At 40.8% G+C, this 23,520-nt stretch overlaps 4 protein-coding genes across 5 annotated transcripts; 3 read left to right on the forward strand and 1 right to left on the reverse strand.

Moving 5' to 3' along the window:
• Positions 1–891: 891 nt before the first annotated feature.
• Positions 892–2,829, reverse strand: rps23 (ribosomal protein S23). Its single transcript, XM_018663345.2, has 4 exons — positions 2,728–2,829; positions 1,744–1,903; positions 1,423–1,543; positions 892–1,080 (listed from the first exon to the last, which is right to left on the reverse strand). The coding sequence occupies exons 1-4, from the start codon at positions 2,729–2,731 to the stop codon at positions 934–936; spliced, it is 432 nt and encodes a 143-aa protein (XP_018518861.1). The 5' UTR covers positions 2,732–2,829; the 3' UTR covers positions 892–933.
• atp6ap1la (ATPase H+ transporting accessory protein 1 like a) lies at positions 1,910–8,870 on the forward strand. 2 transcript variants are annotated; one of them, XM_051074441.1, is made up of 8 exons: positions 1,910–2,133; positions 6,437–6,459; positions 6,564–6,643; positions 6,805–6,873; positions 7,185–7,339; positions 7,461–7,511; positions 7,654–7,891; positions 8,394–8,870. In XM_051074441.1, the coding sequence occupies exons 3-8, from the start codon at positions 6,566–6,568 to the stop codon at positions 8,649–8,651; spliced, it is 849 nt and encodes a 282-aa protein (XP_050930398.1). In that variant the 5' UTR covers positions 1,910–2,133; positions 6,437–6,459; positions 6,564–6,565; the 3' UTR covers positions 8,652–8,870. The 2 variants fall into 2 exon arrangements, with proteins under 2 accessions (XP_050930398.1, XP_018518860.1); XM_018663344.2 differs by lacking the exon at positions 1,910–2,133 and adding an exon at positions 2,979–3,526.
• A 158-nt stretch (positions 8,871–9,028) lies between these two features.
• On the forward strand, positions 9,029–14,819 carry pde12 (phosphodiesterase 12). Its single transcript, XM_018663347.2, has 8 exons — positions 9,029–10,686; positions 11,095–11,522; positions 11,697–11,802; positions 12,353–12,497; positions 12,940–13,018; positions 13,131–13,253; positions 13,391–13,596; positions 13,765–14,819. The coding sequence occupies exons 1-8, from the start codon at positions 10,118–10,120 to the stop codon at positions 13,882–13,884; spliced, it is 1,776 nt and encodes a 591-aa protein (XP_018518863.1). The 5' UTR covers positions 9,029–10,117; the 3' UTR covers positions 13,885–14,819.
• A 525-nt stretch (positions 14,820–15,344) lies between these two features.
• gmppb (GDP-mannose pyrophosphorylase B) lies at positions 15,345–22,363 on the forward strand. The gene is given in 11 exon segments (XM_018663337.2): positions 15,345–15,457; positions 16,522–16,709; positions 16,838–16,918; positions 17,146–17,194; positions 17,677–17,819; positions 18,419–18,577; positions 18,774–18,852; positions 21,023–21,150; positions 21,245–21,322; positions 21,324–21,428; positions 22,092–22,363. Coding segments are annotated over 10 exon segments (1,083 nt in total). The 5' UTR covers positions 15,345–15,457; positions 16,522–16,580; the 3' UTR covers positions 22,224–22,363.
• Positions 22,364–23,520: the final 1,157 nt, after the last annotated feature.

The following is a 23,520-nucleotide window of genomic DNA, read 5'->3' on the forward strand; positions in this document are numbered from 1 at the left end:
TTTCCATTTAATACAGAGCAGACGGCAGATTACACGACAGCTTTATCACCTGCCCGGGAGCAACAAACACTACCTGTGTGCTGGAATAAATAAACCAGTCTTCTTGTTTTCTGTGCCACTTAGTCTGTGGGTAACTGACCAAACAAAACAAGATTTTGTATTGAGGCTGTAACAATGATACCAGTTAAATTTGTGGTTGAAATTATTGAGCAAATCCACTGATATCCACCAGAGGGACAGGAGAACAGACACAGACTGCACTGAGTATATTACGTTACTAAGTTTGTTAAGTTTAATGACTCCAATATAAATAGATAATGATATATTTGTGTTTGTAACACCAAGTCGTCACAGTCTTGTCTCAAATATTATGGTTTAAACATATAAAGCATCTTAAGAGTCAAGTCTTCTTTCTATCAAGTCCTGAGTTATTTGGGTTGGTGATTTGATCCCCAGCTCCTCATCCACATGTTGACAGGTGTTTAACCAGAACTCCGCACAGCTGCTGGCTTCTATTTTGTATAGAAGTACAGTATAAATACTGATCACTTAGTCCACTAAGAATAAGCAGAACTTCAGGGACTCTTCAGCTACACTGAGTATACCAGGAAACTTTCCAGCAGTCTAACCCAAATAACACAAACATAACTGCATTAATTAGTACAATCTAGTTTTGGAAATCTGTTCAGAAGTTCTTGACTCCAAGCTTATTGAATAAGATGTGTCAGATGACCGAGTGCTTATTTTCTTCTTCAGGGTCAAATTTATTTGCAGAATTACAAAAGTCTGATGCATTTAAAATGGTCCTGAATGTCATTAAAGAGGTGAAATCGTATCCACCAATACAAACTGTACATGACAAACATCAATGAGAACACAGAACAACCAGAGTGTAATTGAAAACATGTTTATTTTATTTTCTGCCTCAACTGTTTATGACCTGGGTCTCTCCTTCTTGCCTTTGTAGAGAGCCAGCAGGGACACGTTGGCCACCTTGACCACCTTGAAACGAACTCCGGGAATATCACCCACGGCGTGACCCTTACGTCCAAATCCTGCCACCAGAACCTCATCGTTCTCCTGCGGTACAGGGGAGGGAGAAGAAACGGTGATTGGAGGAGAGCAGTGATTAGAGGAAGAGAAGAGACAATGAGCGATTGCCTTATATAATTCAGCAATCGCAGATTAAGATATTTCAAGACTTCAGACATTAGATGCACCAATACATTGTGCAAGCTGTGACATAATGATAAGAAAACATTAATTATCTTCTTGCCGATTGAACCCAGAAGAACCATCGCCGAAAAAAAAGATGACTGCAAAAACATATAACATTCTAACTTAATATTCCTGCTGCAGAGTCTTCACATCAGTGACACGTCACCGGCTATACCACAGGATGTATACAACACAAGCGTTTACCTCGATGAAGTTGAGGCAACCGTCGTTGGGGACGAAGGCGGTGATCTTCTTGCCGTTCTTGATGAGCTGAACTCTCACACATTTCCTGATGGCAGAGTTGGGCTGCTTAGCCTCCACTCCTCTGTGGAGGAAACACAACATGATACATGATACAACATATGAAAACATTTCATGACCAACCTTCAAGTCTACTATTTTAAAGAGGGAGATATTAAAAAGGCCTAAAAATGACCAGCTATCTCCCTTTGTATCCGTTACAGTTGTGCCATCAGCCATCACTTAACCTTCAGTTGTCTACAGTTCGGGTCATATGGTACTCACACTTTCTCAAGGACGATGCCCTTAGCGTGAGAAGCTCCTCCAAAGGGGTTAGCCTTCAGGGCAGTGCCCAGATGGGCCTTCTTGTACTGTTTATCGTGCCATTTCTGCTCACGACGGTGGTTACGGAGCTTCCTGGCAGTACGCAGCCCACGACACTTTCCTGGAAAACAAAGACCAGCAGCAAGTTAAGTCAGAGCAGCAAACACAGACTGTCATCTTCCTCACACCTGGATTCACTCTGGGAGATGAAGACTATTCTTACCAACCAGAAGTCAAAGTGCTGCTAAGGATGTTATCCAGGAAATTTGTAGCACAGGTGGAAAGTGCAGCTAAGGATCTTTTATATTCAAATATCCAGAAGGACATCTGACCCGCCGCATTGTTTTAGAGGTATACGGCAAAAATTTAGCAAAAACCCCGCCAGGGCAAAATGTGACAGCCTGTCAAAGTGCCCTGTTCTGAGCCTCTGCATTTCACAGCGTATTCGTCAAAATAAAACCTGACCATGTAATCTCATATTAACACCTGCAGTGCGTTTTACTGCGGTATTTTTTTAAAGCTTGCAGCTTTACTGTAAAGAACATAGCTAAACGTTACTGACCGCTAGCATGGGGCTAACCGGGCTCACGAGCACACTAACAATCGGGCATTTTTATTAACAATAACATCGGGAATTTGTGGATTTAATTACCCGCCTGTTTAATTTAATACCATAATATAAACAGCAGCAGTTTAAAGGGTAGTAATCTCTAAGCTAAGCTAACCGTGCTAACTCGCCGCTTATGTCTCAGACGTGTTATGGCCGCTCCACGTTGCGGCGGAAGAGAGCAGTAAAAACGGACCAGTTTTAAAACTCACGATGGATTTTCACTGACACAAAGACATGCAAAAATAATTCATAAGATATTCATACGCAGCGGCGATATGAAAAATCGGTACAATAAACAGAATAATTAGGTATTTTAGATTAAGTTTGAGACGTACCCATGTTTGCACGAGCGAGCCTGGGATGGAAAGGAAGGACCCAGAGTGCACCGCGGTGATGTCGAGTCTGAGGACCCCGGTCGGGACGTGGCTACACAAAATGCCTGACTAAAATTGTCACATCTCTTGTATGCATTTGATTTTTAATCAGTTTTCAGTATAAATATTACATTTGTTTTTGTTTTCTTTTGTCTTGTTTTTGTCTCTGAATATATATACAGTACATAAATATAGGTTTTAAAGGTTGCTCCAGATTATTTTTTTAAATTTTCATTTTTTTGTATCTTATAGATATTTTATAGTTTTTTTATGTTTATAAGTTCTGTACTAGTCTGAAAATAAAAAAATACAGCAGTGTGATAACTGAGAAAAGGTTTTAGGTAAAGAAGATTCACCAGACTGCTTGAAACGTGTTGGTAGATGTTAGTTAAATTGACTAATTTAGGTACTTTGCTCTGTCAGCATAATCATTATTGTGACCTTTAATGTGCTGAAATCAAATTTATTGACTGACCTGACCTGAAAATGAGAAAATGTGGGAACAGCAAATGTCTTGAACCAGTGGGCAGGTCTCTGTCTCTGATTGGATGATTCATAAGTCAGTCAAGGGGGTTTAAAGTCGGTGGGCTGATTAAAGTAGATTACGAGGGGGAGGAGGGGGACAGAGTGTGTTCTGGCATCACACTCCGGTCACTGCAGCGATGGCTTCACCGTGGAAACGCTGCTGCTGCATCCTCCTCCTTCTCCTCCTCCTCCATCTGCAGTCGTCTACCTGCCTGGAGCGAACACCTGCAGACAGGTAGGGTCCTACATTTGCAGAAGCAGAGGCAGGAGATGTGAAGTGGTTTTTACCTTGATGATTGGCGTTTGTGTTGTTTTGACCTCTGCTGACTCGCTAATCTTTGACTCTTGACACCTTCAGCTCAAAGATTACTGATGTGTTTCCACTGACCAGGCCCTGTGTGGAGTCTCATTTATCGTTTTTATTACTTTGTCAAAGCTGCATTATTTTTTAATTTGGTCATCTGGGGGCAGTGGAAAAAGTTGAAATTCTGCCAAGAGCTGAAACAATTAGTCGATTAATCAATTAGCTAATAGAGGATTAAATGGCAGCTATTCTGATCATCAAGGGATTATTTGACCAATTTTTCAAAGAATCCAAAAATGACTTTTTTTTCCTGCTAATGGAGCTAAATGCTGAATAGAAGCTAGAAACAAACAAGTATTCCAGTGTTCCCAGTTATGTCTATTACTGATGATTCTGCTCCTCATGATTTCCTTACACTGCAAATGTTCAAAGTCAAAGCAGGAGATGGTGTTTCCTTTAGTAGAGAGGCAGAAAATAGAGGTGTGGAGGCAGAGGTGGTGGATGGACGTGTAGCATGTCTGACTTTCATGCACCTGAAGTTACTGTATCTGTTTTTTATCAACCATAACCTCAGTGTTTTACTAACCTTAAATAGCTGTCATGTGCAGATTATGTTGAAAGCATCAGAACTGGTACAAAATTAAAGAAAACATCATCATATGTGCGTTGAGGTGAATAAAACTCAATTAAAACCACAATAAGATGATGATGTTGCTGTGTCTGCTGGAGACAGACAGCTGTTTGTAGCATGTCATTTTTTACAGTGTGCAACTGGTCATGGTAAAAGAGGGAGAAGCTGCAAAATCTCCTCCTGGCTGAGAGCCACCCCATCCCTAGTGTGTGTGTGTGTGTGTGTGTGTGTGTGTGTGTGTGTGTGTGTGTGCACTCATGATTGTATGATTACATAATCAGTGCAATCCTACAATCCACAGTCCTGTGCTCTGACCTGGCACACAAGAGAAGCTAAACCTTTTTTTGTAGAGCTGCAGGGAGTCAGTGAGTCAGGGCGGATTTGACTGTTCTGTTGTTCTAAACAATGTAGATTTCTAATACATTCAGTTTGAGCTGAAACATGTTTTGATCTACATTCACTGTGACGTATTTCACCCTGATCGACACTGGGCTCATACAGATTAGATTGTTCATGGGTAAATGCTCCTCCCTTACTGACCAGAGAACACACAAGTTTTGTTTTGATTTTGGACCAAGACTCACAGATTTTGTCTATTTAAAATGTCTATATAAAACCACACTGTGGTCACTCACTTGTTAGATTAAGGCGTACGTCCATGCACCAGGTCCAACTTATTTCACATATGTTGGACTTCCTTGGCAGATGGAGTTGCTCAGTCGTCATGGCGATGGTTTAGCTGTTAACAGGTGGGATAGCAGGTGGTTCTATGTGGAGGGTCAACCTTGGTCAAAGATGGCATTTGACGCTTCTTCTGCTGCTTGCTTCTTCTCTTTCTCCACTGACAATGACCTTTGACCCCTCTTTGTGGATACTGTGACCTAAAAGATCCAGATTGAACCCTTAAGAATTAAATCAAGATGTGACGACAGTTGTGGGGTCAAAACTGGTCAAACCTCACCTACGAGAGCAGATTAGCTGAGTTTCTGAGGGTTGAACCGTCTTTAAAATTTCTGGTTTCTTATTTAGTCATTGTTAGTTAATGTTAAGGAGATATAAATGAATGTGAAACCAAGTTTTCAGGCTGTAACCACAGACACACTGAAACTCCGTCTTTGTCGTCGCCTCACTCGACCCGTTGATCTGAACAGGCTCAGTATTCTTTATATAAAACCTGAATGTGCTGGGTGTTTTTATAAAACCACTATCAGAGCCATTGTTTGATGTTAAGCTGATTCTAATATTAAATCCTGCTCCATTATTTTCCTCCTGCATGAGACACTTGTTTCATTCTCTCTGTAATCTGGGTCAGAGTGAGACCTCTCAGCAGTGGGACATCTCGACACCAGACTGATCACCCTGTCTGTTACCTTAAATACTAATCCACAGGGTGAACGGCTGGGTCACTAGACTAACCAGGTGCACTCTGGGTACTTGAAACCTCACACAATCTGTATTTCTAACCATCATAATTTGTACTTGTTTATGTTAATTTAACATATTTACACATTTTACTTGTAACTATCAGTAGTTCTTAATGCATTAGTTGGTAGTTTGGCTTTAATGAGACACTACTCTGTTTCATCTAATAGGCACAAGGTTATTTGTTGTTATAAATTTTTCTTTTGGTTTCTGTACTTTGGTTTCTTAAGTTTAAACCGAGGTTGATTTGATTTTAAAAACATTTAATCTTAATCCCAAAATCATTATGGCTTTGTTACAGTGACTATTTATCTTTAATCTGAATTGCTGTTGTAAGTGAATGTGAATATATCAATATAGTCTTGTTTATTTTTTTCTCCATAGTTATTGGCATATTTCAATCAAGCCACATTTCTTTCCACTAAAATATTTATAACAATGAAACTGAATAAATAAATACAAACTAGAATAGAAACTCAGCCACTAAAGAAGAATTAATGAAAAACAGTACAGAACAGTACAAATATGAAACTGTGAAAGATTTAAGTGAGAAAAGAGGATTTAACAAAAATGTGGTTGCTTATATATAAAGAAATAAATGTATGAGGGGAAAAAGAGATAACTGATTACATCAGGAGATGATCATTTATTAAATAAGTTAAATAACTTTGGAAACAGATCAAATAAATAAAAACAGAAGAGATATTATAATTATAATTATTATAATTATTATAATTATTATAAAAGAAATGATGACATTATTTCTCTCCTGTCACTTCTGTTTACAGTGCCGCTGTCTCTCCTGTCCATGGTGAGTATCTATCTATCTATCTATCTATCTATCTATCTATCTATCTGATTTCTAGTATCAACTAAGAGAATTCATTCTGTCATTTGTTGTCTCTGCTGATGAAGGGATGGCACAGAGTGATGGAGGGATGTGGATGGAGGATAGTTTTGTAGCTGCAGACCAACCGCTCAGACAAATGCTGCAGGTAAAAATGTGGTGCATTCAAAATCTTACCTGGGTAAAAGTAAACAGTGGTTTAGTTTCACTGCTCGATAGATCTGTGGATTTTCATTCTCTGAGATCAGCTGAGAATTTCCGTTCGCACATGAAATGTCAAGGTTTCTCCCTTTCTCTCTGCCTCTCCAGTCTCCAGATGTGTCACGGAGGAAGTTACTTCAGATGGCAGGAGCTGCAGTACCCTTCCCTCCCCTCAAGGTGGCGTATAAAGAGAGTAACAGCTGAGAAACTTAAACACTACATATGAATTAATAACTGTAGATAATTGGGGATACATGGGCTCAGCTGGATAGGAAGGGTATTAAAAACTATAATCTGCAAAGTAACTAGTAACTACAGCTATCAGACTAATAGTAGTAGAGTAAACTGAACAATATTCTCCTCTGGGATGTGGAGGAGTAGAAGAGGCACAACTTGGAAAATACTCAAGTAAAGTCCAAGTGCTTTGACTCTGCACTGTACTTGAGTAAATGTACTTAGTTACATTCCACCACTGCTCTCCTCACCAGGTGTTTTCCAGTGGGGAGCCGTGCCTCATGTTCCAGGCCAGGAGACTCTCTTTGCGCTACGAGAAGCAGAAGCAGCTGGACCTGACGGAGCGAGCTTTCTCTCCTCAGAAACCTGTCGACACCAGCCAGTCTGTCTGCCGCCAGGACAAGGCTACGTATGTGCACCTGTCCGCCTGAAACACCTGTCTGTCTACCTGTCAAAGCTTCAAAAGCATCAGACAACATTAATTTAGAGTTTAGCTGTTGACTCTCTCTGTGTCTGTCTGCCTTCTGAAGGCTGGTCATGAGGTTTGGAGATGTGGAGGATCTGAGAGCCCTGTCCCTCAGGTGAGTCTAACTCACCTGTCTGACAATCATGCACTAAACTATAACTTATTAATGTTCTAAATGTTTATAAATTAGAAATATAAATGTTAATCAGGCCAAATATGTGATCAAATGCTGATTAGACTGATCTCATGCCCCCCAGACTGCAGCTGTCCAACACCTTCTACGAGTCTTCAGGTCAGTGGTGGTTCTCGGTGGACAGCATCTCTCTGCTCTACAACACGTCAGAGGAGGCTGTGTTCAATGCCAGTGACGTCTACGCTCCAGCCTCCTCCTCCTACCACTGCCTTCATGTCAGCAGCCTGCAGCGCCACAGCGCCCTGCTGCTGCCCAACAACGACCACGCCCGCCGCTGGACCATCACCTTCACCGACTTCCAGGTACCTGTCTGTTACCCAAACTGATGCACTGACTGACTCATATTTAAAGGTGCTATTTGTACATTTTTGCTATCACTACACAGCCAACATTAGCATTAGCAACTGTTTACTTACTGGTATAGAAGAAACTTTGCAAATTCAGCATCAAACTTCTTTTACTCACCAAGAGCTGTCACCAGTGGTGCAAAACAACAATATTTTGCTTCTAGTTCTATCAGTTATTTTCTTCTACTGAAGTTAGCATGCTATCCAGCTACCCACAGCCTGTCTCATCACTTTTCAATAGCAACTCAGTGTAGTATCTAGACTGCCCTGAAGAAGTAGCGCTACTCAGAGGACGCATTCTAACCTCTTATGTTGTAAACACAAAGATGGCTGCAACAAGAAACCCCTTTCAATGGTTGTTTATAATTTTTTGGAGCCGCAGCTTAATCAAAAATGTCTGGAAAAGTATCATCAACAAGTCCTTGAATCGTCCAATCATGGTCTTCCCCCTCCTCAGATTCAGGCATTCAATGTCACCTCCGGTAAGTTCTCTCCTGCGAGCGACTGCGCCACCTTCCTGACACCAGCCATCCTGATGGGCCTCATCACTTCCCTCATCCTGCTGCTGGTCCTGGCCTACGCCCTGCACATGGTCGTCCACCTGAAACACATCGAGCGTGACGACGACCACAAGGCCGAGATCTACTTCTCGCAATACCCAGAACAGCCGGAACACTGCTGCGTGGAAAATGTTGCAGAGAAAAATACTCTGTAGTGAAGCAAGGGGGATAATTAGAGACTGATAACACAAACACAAAGAGACACTGATGATTTGATGCTGACACCAAACCTCCGGTGTGATGATACCTTCAGCTCAGGAATTAATTTTTTAAACATATATAGTGTTTTGTAATTTGCCTGCTAGTGAATTTCTGTATTTATCTTTCTAACAAATTTGAGAAAAATCTAAATAAAAAATGCATCTTTTGTTTTGTTCTGTTTCCCTTTATATTTGTAGTTTTTGGTAATTTTCTTATCAGTACATTTTTCTATGTTTCTTGGGACAGAGGAGAAAACATTTGGCAGATGCAGACTCAGTACTGAACGTAAAATCAGACTAAATCATTTATAAATCATCATCATATGAACACATCAAACTGAATACACAGACCCAAAATGATTGCAGAGGGGAAGTTTAAACCTTTTCATTAATCTAATTACTCTCTGGCTTCATTCTCTCTGTACATGCCTTCCATCTTGACCTGAATGTGTGAGTATGCGTTGCTCTCAAGTTGTTGCTTGATGAAGAGCAGCACAATAACAGCTGTTCTGCGCTAAACAGACAATAGATATCCACCCTCAGGGAGCTGATAAAACATGTAAAAAAAAAAAAAAAGGCAAGATTATTCTGAAGGTGGAATAATGGACATATAACCAGGTATTTAAACTTTCAGTAAGTAAAACTGATAAAATACAAAACAAAGCCTTGAGACTTCACATTGGTGCAATGAGATCAACTAAAAGTAAGGTGGATGAGGATGAAAACACCACTGAAAATGTCATAAATGAATGCAGGGAGGATAACAGATTTAAGGGAAATGATTTTGGATGGAAGATAAAATACAAATCGAGAGAACATGGCATTAAAGAAACAAATTTTACACTTTTAAGTTATTCTATGTGTTTATTATATTTATATGTATTTGATTATTGTTTTATTCCCATTTATTTGATATTGTAACTTTTTTATTTTTATTTTCTCTCTGTTCAAGCTCTCATTTCATCATAATTTTATGTATTATTTTCATAAGCCACTTTGTAACATCAAGAATTGGCCCTGTCCAGATACTCCGGTACGGTAGGTGGCGGTATGCACCTTAAAGTTGTTGTCGCAAAAAAAAAAAAAAAAAAGCAGAAGAAGAATAACAACCGCTTTAAAATAGCACGAAGAAGAAGTAGAGGGAGACGCTCATGCTGACCTCAGGAAAGTGCTGACAGCTAACGCACAAACTTTTGTAAATATAATACAACACGTTATTAAAGCTGAGGTTTTATTCCTGGAGATTGTGTGTTTAGTTTTTAAAACCAGACCGCTGGAGGGTGAATTAAACTCATGGTCTTCTCTTCGTGTTAGCATTAAGCTAACCGGTGTAGCTCCCTGCCTGCCGTTGACGGTTTACGTTAACGGTTCTGTTTAGTGTGGTTTAACCCTGCTGTCATCCTCCTGCCGCCGGGGACTTCATGTTGAAGCACCTCTCCGCTGCTCTCTCGCTGCTCCCCCGCCGCCTGCTTTCTCCCTCACCGAGGACTCTGACCCGAGCCTGCCGCCTCCTCGGCAGGATGGAGCTGGCCGTGGTGAGGTGCCTCCCGGGGGAGCCAAAACTGACCATCTCCTTCTCTCTGGACGGCAGCCACAGGCACATGCTGCGGGACCAGGACGAGCCGGTGGGTAAGGCCCTGGCCCGGATCTCCAACAGCGCCGCTAAGGGTCAAGGAAAGGCGAAGAAGTCGAAGAAGAAGAAGGGGCAGCAGCCGTGTGACACCCCGGAGCCCGCCGTGGCGAAGCTGTTCTACGATGGGGACGAGGTGCCAGAGACGGTGCTGAACTCGGAGGCGTGGCGGGACGGAGCCGTGCTGCAGGTGGGAGACGTTAAATACTCGGTGCAGAGGAACGCTCCCACCTTCACCACCGCTGAGCTCCCGGTGGCCATCCTGGCCGGGTTCCCCGTCTGTCCCAAACTGGAAGTGGAGTTTGGCGACCTCGAAGACTGCGAGTACACTTGGTACAAAGAAGAAACCCCAAACAAAAGGTAAGTGTTTATAATGCTGAGTGTGTGTAGTTTAATACAATTGAATATAAAAGCTCTGCGATAAATCCTGCCTGAGTTGTGAAAGGGTACAGACATCCTAGTTTAAGACTCCATGCTGTTTGAAACCCATTTTCAGATTTGTAAAACCATTATTTATATTTTTAAATCAAAATTTTTCCCCCTTATCTAGCCCACATCCTATTTAGACCACATCTAGATCAGAAACCACTATAATTTTCTTTATGCAGCCTCACTATGGCTCATATAGTGGCAAAGAAAGGACTGGACAACTACTGTCAAAACCACGGTTGTTTTGAATCACACTGATTACAACAGCCTCATTTAAAGTGATAAAGTTGAGAAAGCACTAGAACTGAATTCTTCTTTTTCTTGTTCTTCTTGTCTCAGCCCTGAACCTGCTGCAGAAGCTCCAGGTCAGGACGCAGGTTGGACTCAGGTAGGATGTGGGAGAGTTCACGTCCCGTCCAATCAGGACATTGGCTGCAGGCTCAAACTGCGCTGCACACCCAAAGATGGAAGTCGCAGTGGCCTGGCCAAAGAGCTGGTCTCTGTGGGAGCCGTAGAGGCTGGACCAGGCGTGTGCACGTTTGACAACCGACACACGTACACGGCTAAACAGGTGGAGTGGCCATCTGTGAGGGTGGTGTCGTACAACATCCTCGCTGATATTTACGCCCAGACAGAACTGTCTAAGACAGTGCTTTACCCATACTGCGCCCCCTACGCCCTGCAGCTGGACTACAGACAGAACCTGATCAAGAAGGAGCTGGCTGGATACAACGCTGACATCATCTGTCTGCAGGAGGTTGACAAAGGTAATCACTGCCAAAACGACCAGTTAATTGATGGAACAACAAATTCAGTGATCAGTTAAATGTGTTAAGTAATTTGTCAAACACAGAAAAGTTGGTCTCCATCTTTTCCGTTTTGTGCCATCTTTCGATGGATGTGTGAGTCTGCTCTCTGACTTTTCTCTCTGGACTCTTCAGGGGTGTTTGTGGACAGTCTGACTCCAGCTTTGGATGCCTTCGGTCTGGATGGAGTTTTCAGGATCAAAGACAAGCAGCATGAAGGGCTGGCCACTTTCTACCGCAGGTAAGATCTGATGAAAATGTATCTTATATTGTTTTTTTTTAATTTTATTTGATGCAGTCTGATTTAATGAAGCAGTGGGGAGGTTTTGAGGCACTCCTGCTCAGGACAGTCAGGATTTTGTTGGGTCTTTTATCTGAAAGCACAGGAGTGATGTATACAACAATTCTCAATTGCCTCTTCAGAAAATGTACTGTGGCCCTATAATATACTGTATCATATTAATTATGTAAATCTTGAAGTACAGCAGATGTAGATTAGAAAAGACATTTGCATCTGCAGGTGTTAAATGTTGCTGTCAATTCAAAATACATGGTACATTTGAGAGAGCACTGGATAGCAGACTGGCCTTGCTGTCTGTGATGTTCAGATGTTTAGTTTAAATGTGAAGCTTTGAGGCAAGTATATTCCCCTTGTGGTTGGATTTGTTATCATTCTCATTGTTTGTCATTTATTTTTGCTTATGCTCCCTCTTTGGTCATTACATGATGTTCAAGTTTTAGATCTAAATCCAGAATGAAGTCCAGTGATGTTGTTAATTTTGTGTCTGAAGGTCAAAGTTTCGGCTACTGAGCAGTCACGACATTATGCTGCGTGAGGCGTTGATCTCTGACCCCATCCACTCTGAACTGCTGGAGAGGCTCTCTGCCAACAGCGCCCTGAAGGACAAGATAGTGCAGAGATCCACCTCGCTGCAGGTACTGCCGTTCACCTGAGCTTCATTTTTGTCGTATACTCCTTGTAGTTTTGTGACTTGAACTTCTTTTGCTTGAACATTTAGTTTTCACATCCAAATGAAAGAACTTAAAACTACAAATCACAAATGCCTCACATAACTGTTGCTGGTTTTTGAAAACTGATTTAAATATTTTCTACACTGAGTATTTTTGTGTTTTTAGGTAAAAACCTTATTAAAATTAAAGGGGTTTCAGCTCCTTGGAAGTGTAGAGAAGAATTTAACATAGGAAAATACAAATTTATGGAAATCATCATCAAACTCTTAAATATTTGAAATTGTGTAAAATGTTGTGATATTTTTGTTAACTATAAATCTTACAGTGTTTGGTTGGTGGGCAGTTTGTGGTTCATGGGTTAAAACATGCAACATTACCCTCATTATTAACCCTCATTTTTCGGCAGGTCAGTGTTCTGGAGGACCTGAATAAACCAGGCAGGAAAGTGTGTGTGGCCAACACTCACCTGTACTGGCACCCCAAAGGTAAAACCAACTCACTCATCTGTATGAATACACCTTTAATAAAGCAAACTGGTGATCTATTCACTGAATTTACCTAACAAACCTCTAAAAACTGAATTCATTTCCTTTGAAGGAGGAAACGTTCGCTTGGTCCAGATGGGCGTGGCTCTGAAACACCTGAGTCATGTGATCAGCGAGGTTGCACCTGGAGCCCCTCTGGTTTTTTGTGGTGACTTCAACTCCTCCCCCGACTCAGGTAAATCCACACCTAAAGACATGGCCACAGTTGTACCAGTCTTTCAATATTCAGACTCTTGTTTAGAGTTGTCATGATCCATTTTATTAATCCAGCTGTGAACATCCTCTTTGTTTATCTTCTTCCTCCTGTCTCAGGTGTGCTCCAGCTGGTCAGTGAGACCGTGGTTCCTCAGCAGCATCCAGACTGGAGCAGCTCGGGGCCGGAGGAATCCTGCACTATGGAGCTGCTCTCTGCCTTTCCCCCACTGCTTAACGCCTGCGGCAAGCTGGCCTACACCAACTATGTGGGAGGATTTCATGGCTGCTTGGACTACATCTTCATACAGCCCGACAGCATGCAGGTACTAACACTGATATGAGGCGGGTTTCTGTCCAAATTTATTGATCTGCAAAAGAAAATGTAAATACTGGAGATTAGCCATTTTAAATCGTGTAAAGGTTGATGATTCGGTTAAAATGTAGTTACCTCGTATTTGTATGATTGTGTCTGTGTTTGTGCGCGTGTGCAGGTGGAGCAGGTGATTCCTCTGCCCAGCCACCAGGAGGTCACCACCTATGAGGCTCTGCCCAGTGTTGTTCACCCCTCCGACCACATCGCCCTCGTCTGTGACCTGTGCTGGAGCCCCTGACCTCTGACTTTCGACCACCTGGACAAAAGATACTGGAGAACTCCTGCAAATGCATTATGACCTCAGACTTCATTTATACTTGAATGAAGTCTGAGAACGACAACATGTTCCTGCTGGTTTACTCGAGATCAATGAAAGTCAACAGGAACATGTTAATGTCTTATTATTTACTGTCCTTAATATAGAGTAATGATTTTTCATCACTGACATTCAGTGTTGGGTTTGTTACTTTAAAAAAGTATGCTGTACTCCCTGCTGATTCTTCCTCACCCTCTTCAATAGCCATTATCACACATTTTAGAAACTTAGTGGCTTCAATTCCCAAAGACAAGGTTAATAAAGGAATATTGACACTTCAATATAAAATATTTTAAAGTATTTATTATTCTAATTATTATCAGGGGTATCACAGTATACCAGTATTGACACTAACTGGATATTTAACAAATGAAATCTTGATATTGTGTTAATGATACACATATTATAATATTGTGGATCTTTTGTTTCTAAGTTCACCTGGTGGCCTTTACACTGTCCATTAAGTGTAATTGTTCTGTTTGAGCGCTTTTGTACAGTTTTGGTTACAGACCACCTCCCTACACTCGTGTCTTGAGTGTAATTCATTTGCCAAAAAAACAAAACACACAATAAACAAAGATTAATTTGACTAGACGCATTATATTTTTCCCCCAACTTTTACATAGATAACAATATTTTTGAAAGCATCGTCACTGTACTATTAGCGGTATTGTGATTCGTTTCATTCAATATTTAATTGCAGTGAATGGACGCACTGCTACACCCTCAATCGCCACGCTGTTTTTCTTTGATTGGTCAGAAGTGGGGGAGGAGGCGGGACCAGAGTGTGTGGAACGTACCACTGTACCGAATGCTAGGGGTGCGAAGAAAGTTTAAATAAAGGTTTATGAAATATATGTAACGGTCGTGACTTTTTGTTTTTTTCTTTGGCCAATTTAAAATAATAAAAAATATCCTGTTCGTGCTTTACAATATAGTAACATTTGCGTTTTGTAATTAAGGCTCCCTGGATTTCAGTATCCCCGAATCCTTGACAGCAGTGAGAGGCAGACCGGAAATCGGGGGATTTGGCTTTCAGAATAAAAGTACTAACACCACCTTTTTTGCCTTAAATTTTTAGAAATTGTTCAAATAAAAATGCAAGAATTTAATAAATAAAGTTTGAATGTGATATAGACATTTGAATAATATAATGTCGGAGAAATAACATTTGGCATGTTATTTATATAGGTGAATGTGCCAAAACAAGACTAAAAGTATGTAGTAGTGTGTGGCTTCTAGGTACACCAAATTAATCTTTTTAAATATTATTAAAATGTTTAATATTCTATGGTTATTGTTATTAAATATACTCATAATAGTGTACAGTTTTGTTTTGATACTATCGACATATAGTTTTATTTTGAAACTGTAAACCGGATGTTGTAAATGTCACGTAGTGTTGACGTGAGCTCGGGTTTGAACGATCTTACGTGTCATTCTCAGAGTTTCAGTGATTCAGAAATATCCCGGACACTTTCGGTGAAGAGTCCCTGTAAGTTTTCTCCGTTTTTATTCAGTCTCACACACACTGAAGAGACGGGCGGGATGGTGACTGTAGTTAGCGGGCGGTTTGTTGTGAACAGCCATTAAATAAGTCAGAAGCTTGTTAGCCAGCTTAGCTAACGTGAACTAGCTACAATCACTGTAAGTTCGTCTGTGTCAGAAATCAAAACATGAGAGTAGTTTGCATGTATATCTCCAAACTTCTCTCAGATTTTCAGACTTAAACATACCATAATTTCATACATAAATTGCTGCTGTTTACGGTCGCGATAGCTCTGTGTTAGTGTGTTGGTAACACGGCTAAGTTAGCTACTGGTGTAATGATAAAATTAGTGCCTGTTTTACTCTGTGGCTCTCTGTATATGAGTGTGTGTTTGTTTGTGTACCACCTGTGTGAGCTGTTGTTTTATCAACTTTTTGAAGAAACTATAAAAGGACAAGCACAGTAACACGACCAGACTTCATTAAAGAATGAATGAACTCTTGTGATGTCAGGCGACACCCTGACTAACAACATGAATATGGTTGTTAAATAGGACACCACTTCCTCTCATGGGATAATCTTTTTTGCCAAAACTTGACACCTTTTAACTTTTTAATTATTATAATTCTAATCAGAGTAATAAGGAAACTATTTTGTCAAAGCTATAAGCAAACAAACATTTAATAAATCTGGCAGGTAGCTCAACAAACCTTGCTTTTGACAAAGTAATATCAGGGCCAGGATAATCAATATCAATACAGATGTCAGTACTTTTTATTTATTATCATTTATTTTATAAGAATTATTAATAGATTATGATAGAATAGATAGAATTTGATATTAATATATCAAATAACAAGTATTGTTTCAGTCACTTTAAAAATGCCAAACACTCTCTGTTCTCAGCTTCTCAGACTGCAGGATTTGTTTGTCTTTGCCATTTATAATTGTAATTGCATCTCCTCTTTTTCTAAAACACAAACAAAATATTCTCATTATTGCTGCTACGTCACTGCCTTGGAAAACATCTGCCTTCATCAGTCACTGTGACTCTTCTCTCTCCTGTTCAGGCGGTTTCTGGTTGCACTATTGATGAGCTGTGATTAACAGTTGCTAACTTCCTGGAGACATGAAGGCTTTGATCCTGGTGGGAGGGTACGGGACCCGGCTGAGACCACTCACCCTGAGTGTCCCCAAACCGTTGGTAGAGTTCTGCAACAAACCCATCCTGCTGCACCAGGTGGAGGCGCTGGTCAAGGTACGGAGGAGATTTAACTGTACTGCTGATGTGTTAGTTTGTGCTTTCATCATTAATGAAGATAATTGGTCACCTTGTGTGTGTGTGTGTGTGTGTGTGTGTGTGTGTGTGTGTGTGTGTGTGTGTAGGCTGGGGTGGACCATGTGGTACTGGCAGTGAGCTACATGTCAGAGCTGCTGGAGAGAGAGATGAGAGTCCAGGAGCAGAGAGTAAGTACAACAAACCACCACACTGTTACAACTGTGACACACACCAGCATACGCAACACACACTGAATCTTTTGATCCTAGTTGGCGCGTCGTCAGATCAGAATGCTCAAAAATAATTTAATATATACATTTTTATCCACCCTGATATATTTAGAGTTTTACAGAAATGATTATTGTGCTGCACATCAGTCTGCAGTACCCTGAATGTTTCTGTGTTTTCACCTCAGCTTGGGATTCGTATCTCTCTGTCTCATGAGAAGGAGCCTCTGGGAACAGGTGAGTTTCAGACCAAAAGTACAAAGTGTACAAAAATGTCCACATATATTTGTCCATTTCTTGTAGTTTCTAACCTGGAGATGGGACTTGAACGACTGTCGGACTGTGTCTTAGAGTCCAGTCTTATTTGTCCAGATTGTCTATAGCTGTAGTGTATTTAGAAGAACTGCAACTAACAATCTGCAAATTGTTTTCTTCATTAATCAGTTAATCTTCTTTCCTGAGGCCCAAAGCGATAGTCATTAAATTGCTTGTTTTGTTTGACCAACAGTACAAAATATAAAAAATTACCATCACATAAGACAGGAAAAGCAACAAATGACAAGCTGGAACTGTCTGATATTTTAACTGAAACAACTGATTATTGAGAAGTACTTGCAGCACTATATTGTAGTTTAAGATCCATCAGGACTATGACTGAAATGGTAACAGGATTAATATAAATATGAGGCAATGACATGTGTTTGTATGTTGGCACATAGCGGGTCCTCTGGCGTTGGCACGAGAGCTGCTGAACGTGGACAACGAGCCGTTCTTCGTCCTGAACTCAGACGTCATCTGTGATTTTCCCTTCAAAGATCTGCTGCAGTTCCACCGCAACCACGGCAAGGAGGGAACCATCGTGGTGAGTCAGACAGAGACAGAACTATGCAAAGAGTTTTTTCAGAGTAAAGCTGTTTAAATGCAGGTCAACAACCTCCACAGTGGGTCCAATCAGATTTTAGTGTTGACGACTATGTGAGAAAGAGAGTGAAATCTTTTGCAGTCAGCCCCAAACAACGTCCACAAACATCGAGGATCATTTTAGCCAGAGTTAAAGTTAAAAGGGAAATTGACACATAAATGATTACATGTCATAAACGATTTAATTTAATGGTGAAATGAAAATAGAAATGTTAAAATGCCCAAATTAAAAGCTTAAATGCAAAAAAACTTATGTTTGAAACACAGATGGAGAAAATATTGAGGATTAATTTTTTTTTTAAAAGACACTTTTTAAAAAAAGACACTAATGTTACAGGTAAAATGTCTGTTTTAATTGAATTTTTGACCCTTTTATTAATTTTAGTTTTGTTTTCATTGTGAGAAAATGTTCATTTTTTTAGTTTAGTTGAGTCAAAGGCTTCATAGATCCAATCCAACCAGTAAACTTTAACTGTTAAACCATAGTTTTGATGTAAGACTGACTATTGAAGGCTGCTGTCTGTATGTGTGTGTGTGAAGGTGACTCGGGTGGAGGAGCCCTCTAAGTACGGTGTGGTGGTGTTTGAGACGGACAGCGGGAGGATCCATCGCTTCGTCGAGAAGCCGCAGGTCTTCGTCTCTAACAAGATCAATGCCGGCATGTACATCTTCAATCCCAGCATGCTCAGCAGGATCCAGGTGAGACACACACATGCCCACACTCACACAACCTCAGAAGTGTGCCATGGTATTATTTGTTGAATTTGACATCAATATGTGACTAAACTGAAGTAACAAGTGCTGGGATTTTAACTGTAAAACTCTTTTTGTACATGATTTTGTACGAAATGATTTTGTACATGATTTTACATGACTTTGTTTTGTTTGTCTGCAGCTGAGACCAACGTCCATAGAAAAGGAGATATTTCCTGTCATGGCCGAGGAGGGACAGCTGTACGCCATGGAGCTACAGGGTAACTATTACTACTACTGCAGTATCACATCACAGTACTATAATGGACCAGAGGGGTAACAGCACATGTATCAATCCTGCACAAGTCAGTACAGGACATTCACAGAAATCTGTGTAGACTTAATAAGTTTCCAGAGTCTGCTGATGAATGAATGAAAACCAAGTACTTTTAGTTGCTCATTTATCTCATACTATATATAGAGAGAAACCTAGAAAGAGTTTTCAGCTTTTTTAAAAGACTAATGAAAGAATCCCTTTGAGAAAAACTGTACAAAAAAAAACAACAACAACAACAAAACATGTAACATCTGATCTCAGGCACGATCCATAAAACTGGCTGATTTATTTGGGTAAAGCTCAGCAGACACTACCTCTGACAGATGAAGGCAGTTTGTATGAATGTGGAAGATATTTAGTCTCGAAACGAGAAAAAAAAATGTACCACATTTGCCACAGCGTGAACCTGAACGTGCTGTGGAGTCAGCTAATATTACCTGCTAGTGGATGATATTGTTAAAGTGGAGTTTGTCCTGGAAACATTCTGTATGCTCAGAGTCTGGTATTAGATTCAGAAACTGAAATTGATTTCTTGGGACTGAGGCTTGTGGATTTGCCGCAGTGGCAGCGCAAAAAGACGTCCAGCCATCTGTTAAAACTGGGAAAAATTAGTCTTTTTTAAAATATTACCTTTATGTCAATGGCAATTTGTTAACTGTATCATGAACAGGTAAATTCAGGATCTCCATGAAAGATTTCTCAGCAAAAAGCAGTGAAAATTAAAGCTGTTCTGTGGCTTGATTGATGAGATGCCACTGCAGTAATGACAGCTTGTTTGTAGCTAAGTGGAGGCAGAGTGTATCTCTAGACACAGTAAAAGTATACTGATAAAAATGTATATCATGTTGCAGCTTTAATGACTGAAGTCTGCGCCACACACAGACACAGCAGGCAGCTGAGATGGATGTGTTTTATTCATGTAGAAACACAATGTGGGAAGTTGACTTGTGTGCTTGCTCTGGTCTCTGCAGCTTACAGCTCTACCAGACGTAAGTGTTTCTCTTCACACCTGAACTCATGTAGTTCTGGAGAGGAATCGTTTGTAGAGAAGCACAGATACCAACAAAGCAGAACATCAGCTGTACTGTAGTCAGCTGAACTGTGTCCAGAAATTCTTAATCCACATGTCCTCAAACAAACAAGCTGGATTCAGAAAATTCAAATCAGTAGGAGTAAGGTGTTATCAGTGCTTCTCTAGATCCCCATCCCTCTCTGGGAGAGACCAGCTTTGTTTGAAACAGTGGAACCATCTAGCTGAGCAGTTAAACCTCCCTTTCCTCCTGTGGCCCAGCCAGGCGGACTGGTCTGGTCCAGGACCTAGTGGCTTTGATTCCCTCATTAAGACATCATGAGTGTGTGATGAAACACTGAGCAGCTCCCAGTGTATTAAACTGTGAGAGAATGACTGAAGGTCCTTGTAATTTCTCACAGAGGATTTACTGAACTGAATGAATGAAATGAAGTGGTTCATCAGCCTGGAGTTCCTCAGTTCTTTAAAGCTGGATTCAAGTTTCTCTGGATCTGCTGTCAGAGCAACAACCCCTGAAATTCAATCCAATAAGTACAATAACTAGAAGAGTTCATTTTTCTTACTAAAGACATGTACACCAGTACAGGCACAATGAAATAAAATCTGTACAATTTAGTAAAATCGTTTAAGATAAATTCAACTAAAACATGCTCACACTCAACATATTAAGTATACAATTCATACAAGTCAGTTGTTATTTAGTTTTTTATTTTGCATTTTACAAAGCACACATGAGGTTTAAGATCAGTTTTCTGACTTCTAGGTGGTTGTTTAATTTCATTTCATTTCTGAGAGAAGTGAAAGTTGTGAGTAGGAAAAAATATAAAAGCTCTGCAGGTCAGCAGTAAAATATCAGAGTTGGTAGGAAAAATATAAAAAAAACACCAGTCTGGTCCATAAAAAGTCTGTTTCTGCTGATCATGTGATCTTGTTCTTCAGTACCTCACCTGTTGGAGATCACAAGGAACTTCCTGGTTTTGTGTTCTTGTTTCCATGGTAACTAACAGCTCCCACTGTCTGTATCTCTGTATGGTGTTTGTTTGTCTGCCTGTCTGTCTCTGTGTGTCTGTCTGTCTGTCCGCAGGTTTCTGGATGGACATTGGTCAGCCTAAAGACTTCCTGACAGGGATGTGTATGTACCTCCAGTCGCTACGACAACATGCCCCCGACAGGCTACGCACGGGGCCCGGTTTCCTTGGCAACGTTCTGGTGGTGAGTACAGCTCGTTGGCGCTACAGGAGCAAATGAAGAATTGTGCTTCGTTATGATCTTCTCTCCTCTCTCCCTCTCTTTCCTTCCTCCACAGGACCCAACGGCTCAGATCGGGGAGAACTGCACCATCGGTCCGAACGTGACCATCGGCGCCGGCGTGGTTGTGGAGGACTGGCGTGAGGATAAAACGCTGCACGGTGCTGAAGGGGGCGCGGGTCCGATCGCACTCCTGGCTGGAGAGCTGCATTGTGGGGTGGAGCTCCTCTGTGGGACAGTGGGTGAGTAGAGGACGGCGGTCACCAGCTGTTTTCCAAGCAAAGATCATTTGCCTGAATAGACGACTCTAACGGCTGATTTACATTTTTGTCCTCTCAAGTGTTGCTGTCACATTTACACTGACGGTGAAAGCAGAGATGCTCTTTGGTTTAATCACAGTTAGCAGTTGCTGCCTCTGAATGATGAAGGTTGTTTGTGTGAGGAAGTTTTCAGCCTGAAAACACAAAAATGCATTATCTCAGGTTTTGGGAAAAATCACAGTAATGTACTATTTCTCTGTGGAGATTTTGAACCCCGCAGAAATAATTTATGATCATGCGCTATCAAACTTGTGATCCATAATTTATTGCACTATAACCTGAAGTAATATATCATTTAGTAATGTAAGCTAAAACATGAGAATTTAAAGGAGTCTATTTGATTTTATGGTGCAGGATCCTGCAGCTGATGACGACACAGAACTCTAGTTTTTGGAGTTTTTGAGATTATAACTTTTGGTAACTATATATTAAATTATAAGGCAATTTGTAACAGGGTCTACAGGAACTTCTGGACAGAGTGACCTGGAGATGTGAAACACTGAGAACTCACACTTAGTTCATTCAAAAGTTTACCTTGATGACACATTGGAGGTGTCTCATCTCTGTGTTAATCTGTGTCATCAGGTTCGTATGGAGAATGTGACGGTGCTGGGGGAGGACGTGATCGTGAACGACGAGCTTTACCTGAACGGCGCCAACGTCCTGCCTCACAAATCTATCAACGAGTCGGTCCCAGAACCTCGGATCATCATGTAGCATCAGGGCTGGAAGGAGAAAAAGATCAGCGCCTTTTATGTATATATACGAACTTGACTGAAAACCCAAACTGTGCCAGAGAGAGGGAGAGAGGGGGAGGAACAGATGGGCAGAGGGAAGGAGAAGAAGGGGGACAGAAAAAGGAACAAAAGAAGGCTTTTTTTCTTTCTTTTTTAATTAATTTGGACTCGTTTTAGCCCTGCTTGGCTGCAACCTCCGTCAATCAGAAACGATGGCGTAAGCATGATCAAATGATCGTCAGAGAGCAGCATGGACCATCAGGCTTATTAAACTTGTCAGACGTCACAGCTTCAGGTAAAACTAATGCCCTGAAAGTGGCAGATGTGTCATGTGAACACTGCTTTAATAGAGAAACGGTGAGATAGTGGGGCTGGTGGAGGGACTAATCTGAGTTTACTGAGTCAATTTAGGGAGGAGGGGTTATAGAGCGACATAAACACTGCTGTTTAGATTCACTATGCATTTACGTCTCCTGCAGAGCTACAGAGTATCAGTGATCAGGCCCTGAAGGATCAGACCACATCTACATGTTTCTCTGCTGCAGCAGAAACCGGAATCATGACTGAGATTTTTGGTCTGACACATTAAACAAAATGCAGTATTGGTTAAAGCTGCAGTTAGAACAATCTGTAAACACAACATCTTAAGTATTATCACAGTATAATGATGTTACAATGAATGTTTTAGCAGAGAGCTTTTTTCTTACACATCCAGCAGACACAGAGAAACACTATCATTCAACAGGAGTCATGTTTGTGTCTATCTGATGAATGTAATTTGATCAGTTTTGCAGCTTTAATCGGTTAAAGTAGATGTCAGTCTTGTTGCCTTTTCTCATGAAAACTGTGCACTTCAATGCCAAACCATTTACTACTCTGTAACAAGTTAAATCTAGCAAGGTTTTTTTTTTTAAATAACACACTGCAGTTTATCAAGTACAGATATTTGAGTCAGACAGTAATATTTTACTTTAAAATACTGTTTTCACTTGTTTTAATGTTTCCTAAAAAGTAATTTTAACACCCCCTAAAAATGCATGTCTCTCTTCTCACTTTGCTGCAGCTATGTACAAGTGTACTCCAGGACGCTGTGACATCACTGGTGGGTGTGGTTACAGGTGCACCAGCAGTTGTTCACCTTGCTGTTAAGTTACTCTTTAAAGACAGTTTGTCATAGACGAAAGTTAATTTATTTTTCTGATTCATTCTGATTTGATTGTTACAATATTTTACGAGAATCCTGATGACTCTCAATTTTCACATCGTCCAATCCCGTT

This window comes from Lates calcarifer, linkage group LG12 (genome assembly GCF_001640805.2).
Source record: "Lates calcarifer isolate ASB-BC8 linkage group LG12, TLL_Latcal_v3, whole genome shotgun sequence".
Taxonomy (NCBI): domain Eukaryota; kingdom Metazoa; phylum Chordata; class Actinopteri; family Centropomidae; genus Lates; species Lates calcarifer.

Bases quoted from the DNA above. Each gene is read 5' to 3' on its own strand.
- rps23 (XM_018663345.2), bottom strand. The intron at 1,544-1,743 runs GTGAGTACCATA...TTTCCTCCACAG, and splicing joins GGCATCGTCCTTGAGAAAGT to AGGAGTGGAGGCTAAGCAGC. The intron at 1,081-1,422 runs GTAAACGCTTGT...CCTGTACCGCAG, and splicing joins GTTGCCTCAACTTCATCGAG to GAGAACGATGAGGTTCTGGT.
- atp6ap1la (XM_018663344.2), top strand. From the start codon at position 3,429: ATGGCTTCACCGTGGAAACGCTGCTGCTGCATCCTCCTCCTTCTCCTC. The intron at 6,460-6,563 runs GTGAGTATCTAT...CTGCTGATGAAG, and splicing joins CGCTGTCTCTCCTGTCCATG to GGATGGCACAGAGTGATGGA. The intron at 6,644-6,804 runs GTAAAAATGTGG...CTGCCTCTCCAG, and splicing joins CGCTCAGACAAATGCTGCAG to TCTCCAGATGTGTCACGGAG.
- pde12 (XM_018663347.2), top strand. From the start codon at position 10,118: ATGTTGAAGCACCTCTCCGCTGCTCTCTCGCTGCTCCCCCGCCGCCTG. The intron at 10,687-11,094 runs GTAAGTGTTTAT...TTCTTGTCTCAG, and splicing joins GAAGAAACCCCAAACAAAAG to CCCTGAACCTGCTGCAGAAG. The intron at 12,498-12,939 runs GTACTGCCGTTC...ATTTTTCGGCAG, and splicing joins AGAGATCCACCTCGCTGCAG to GTCAGTGTTCTGGAGGACCT.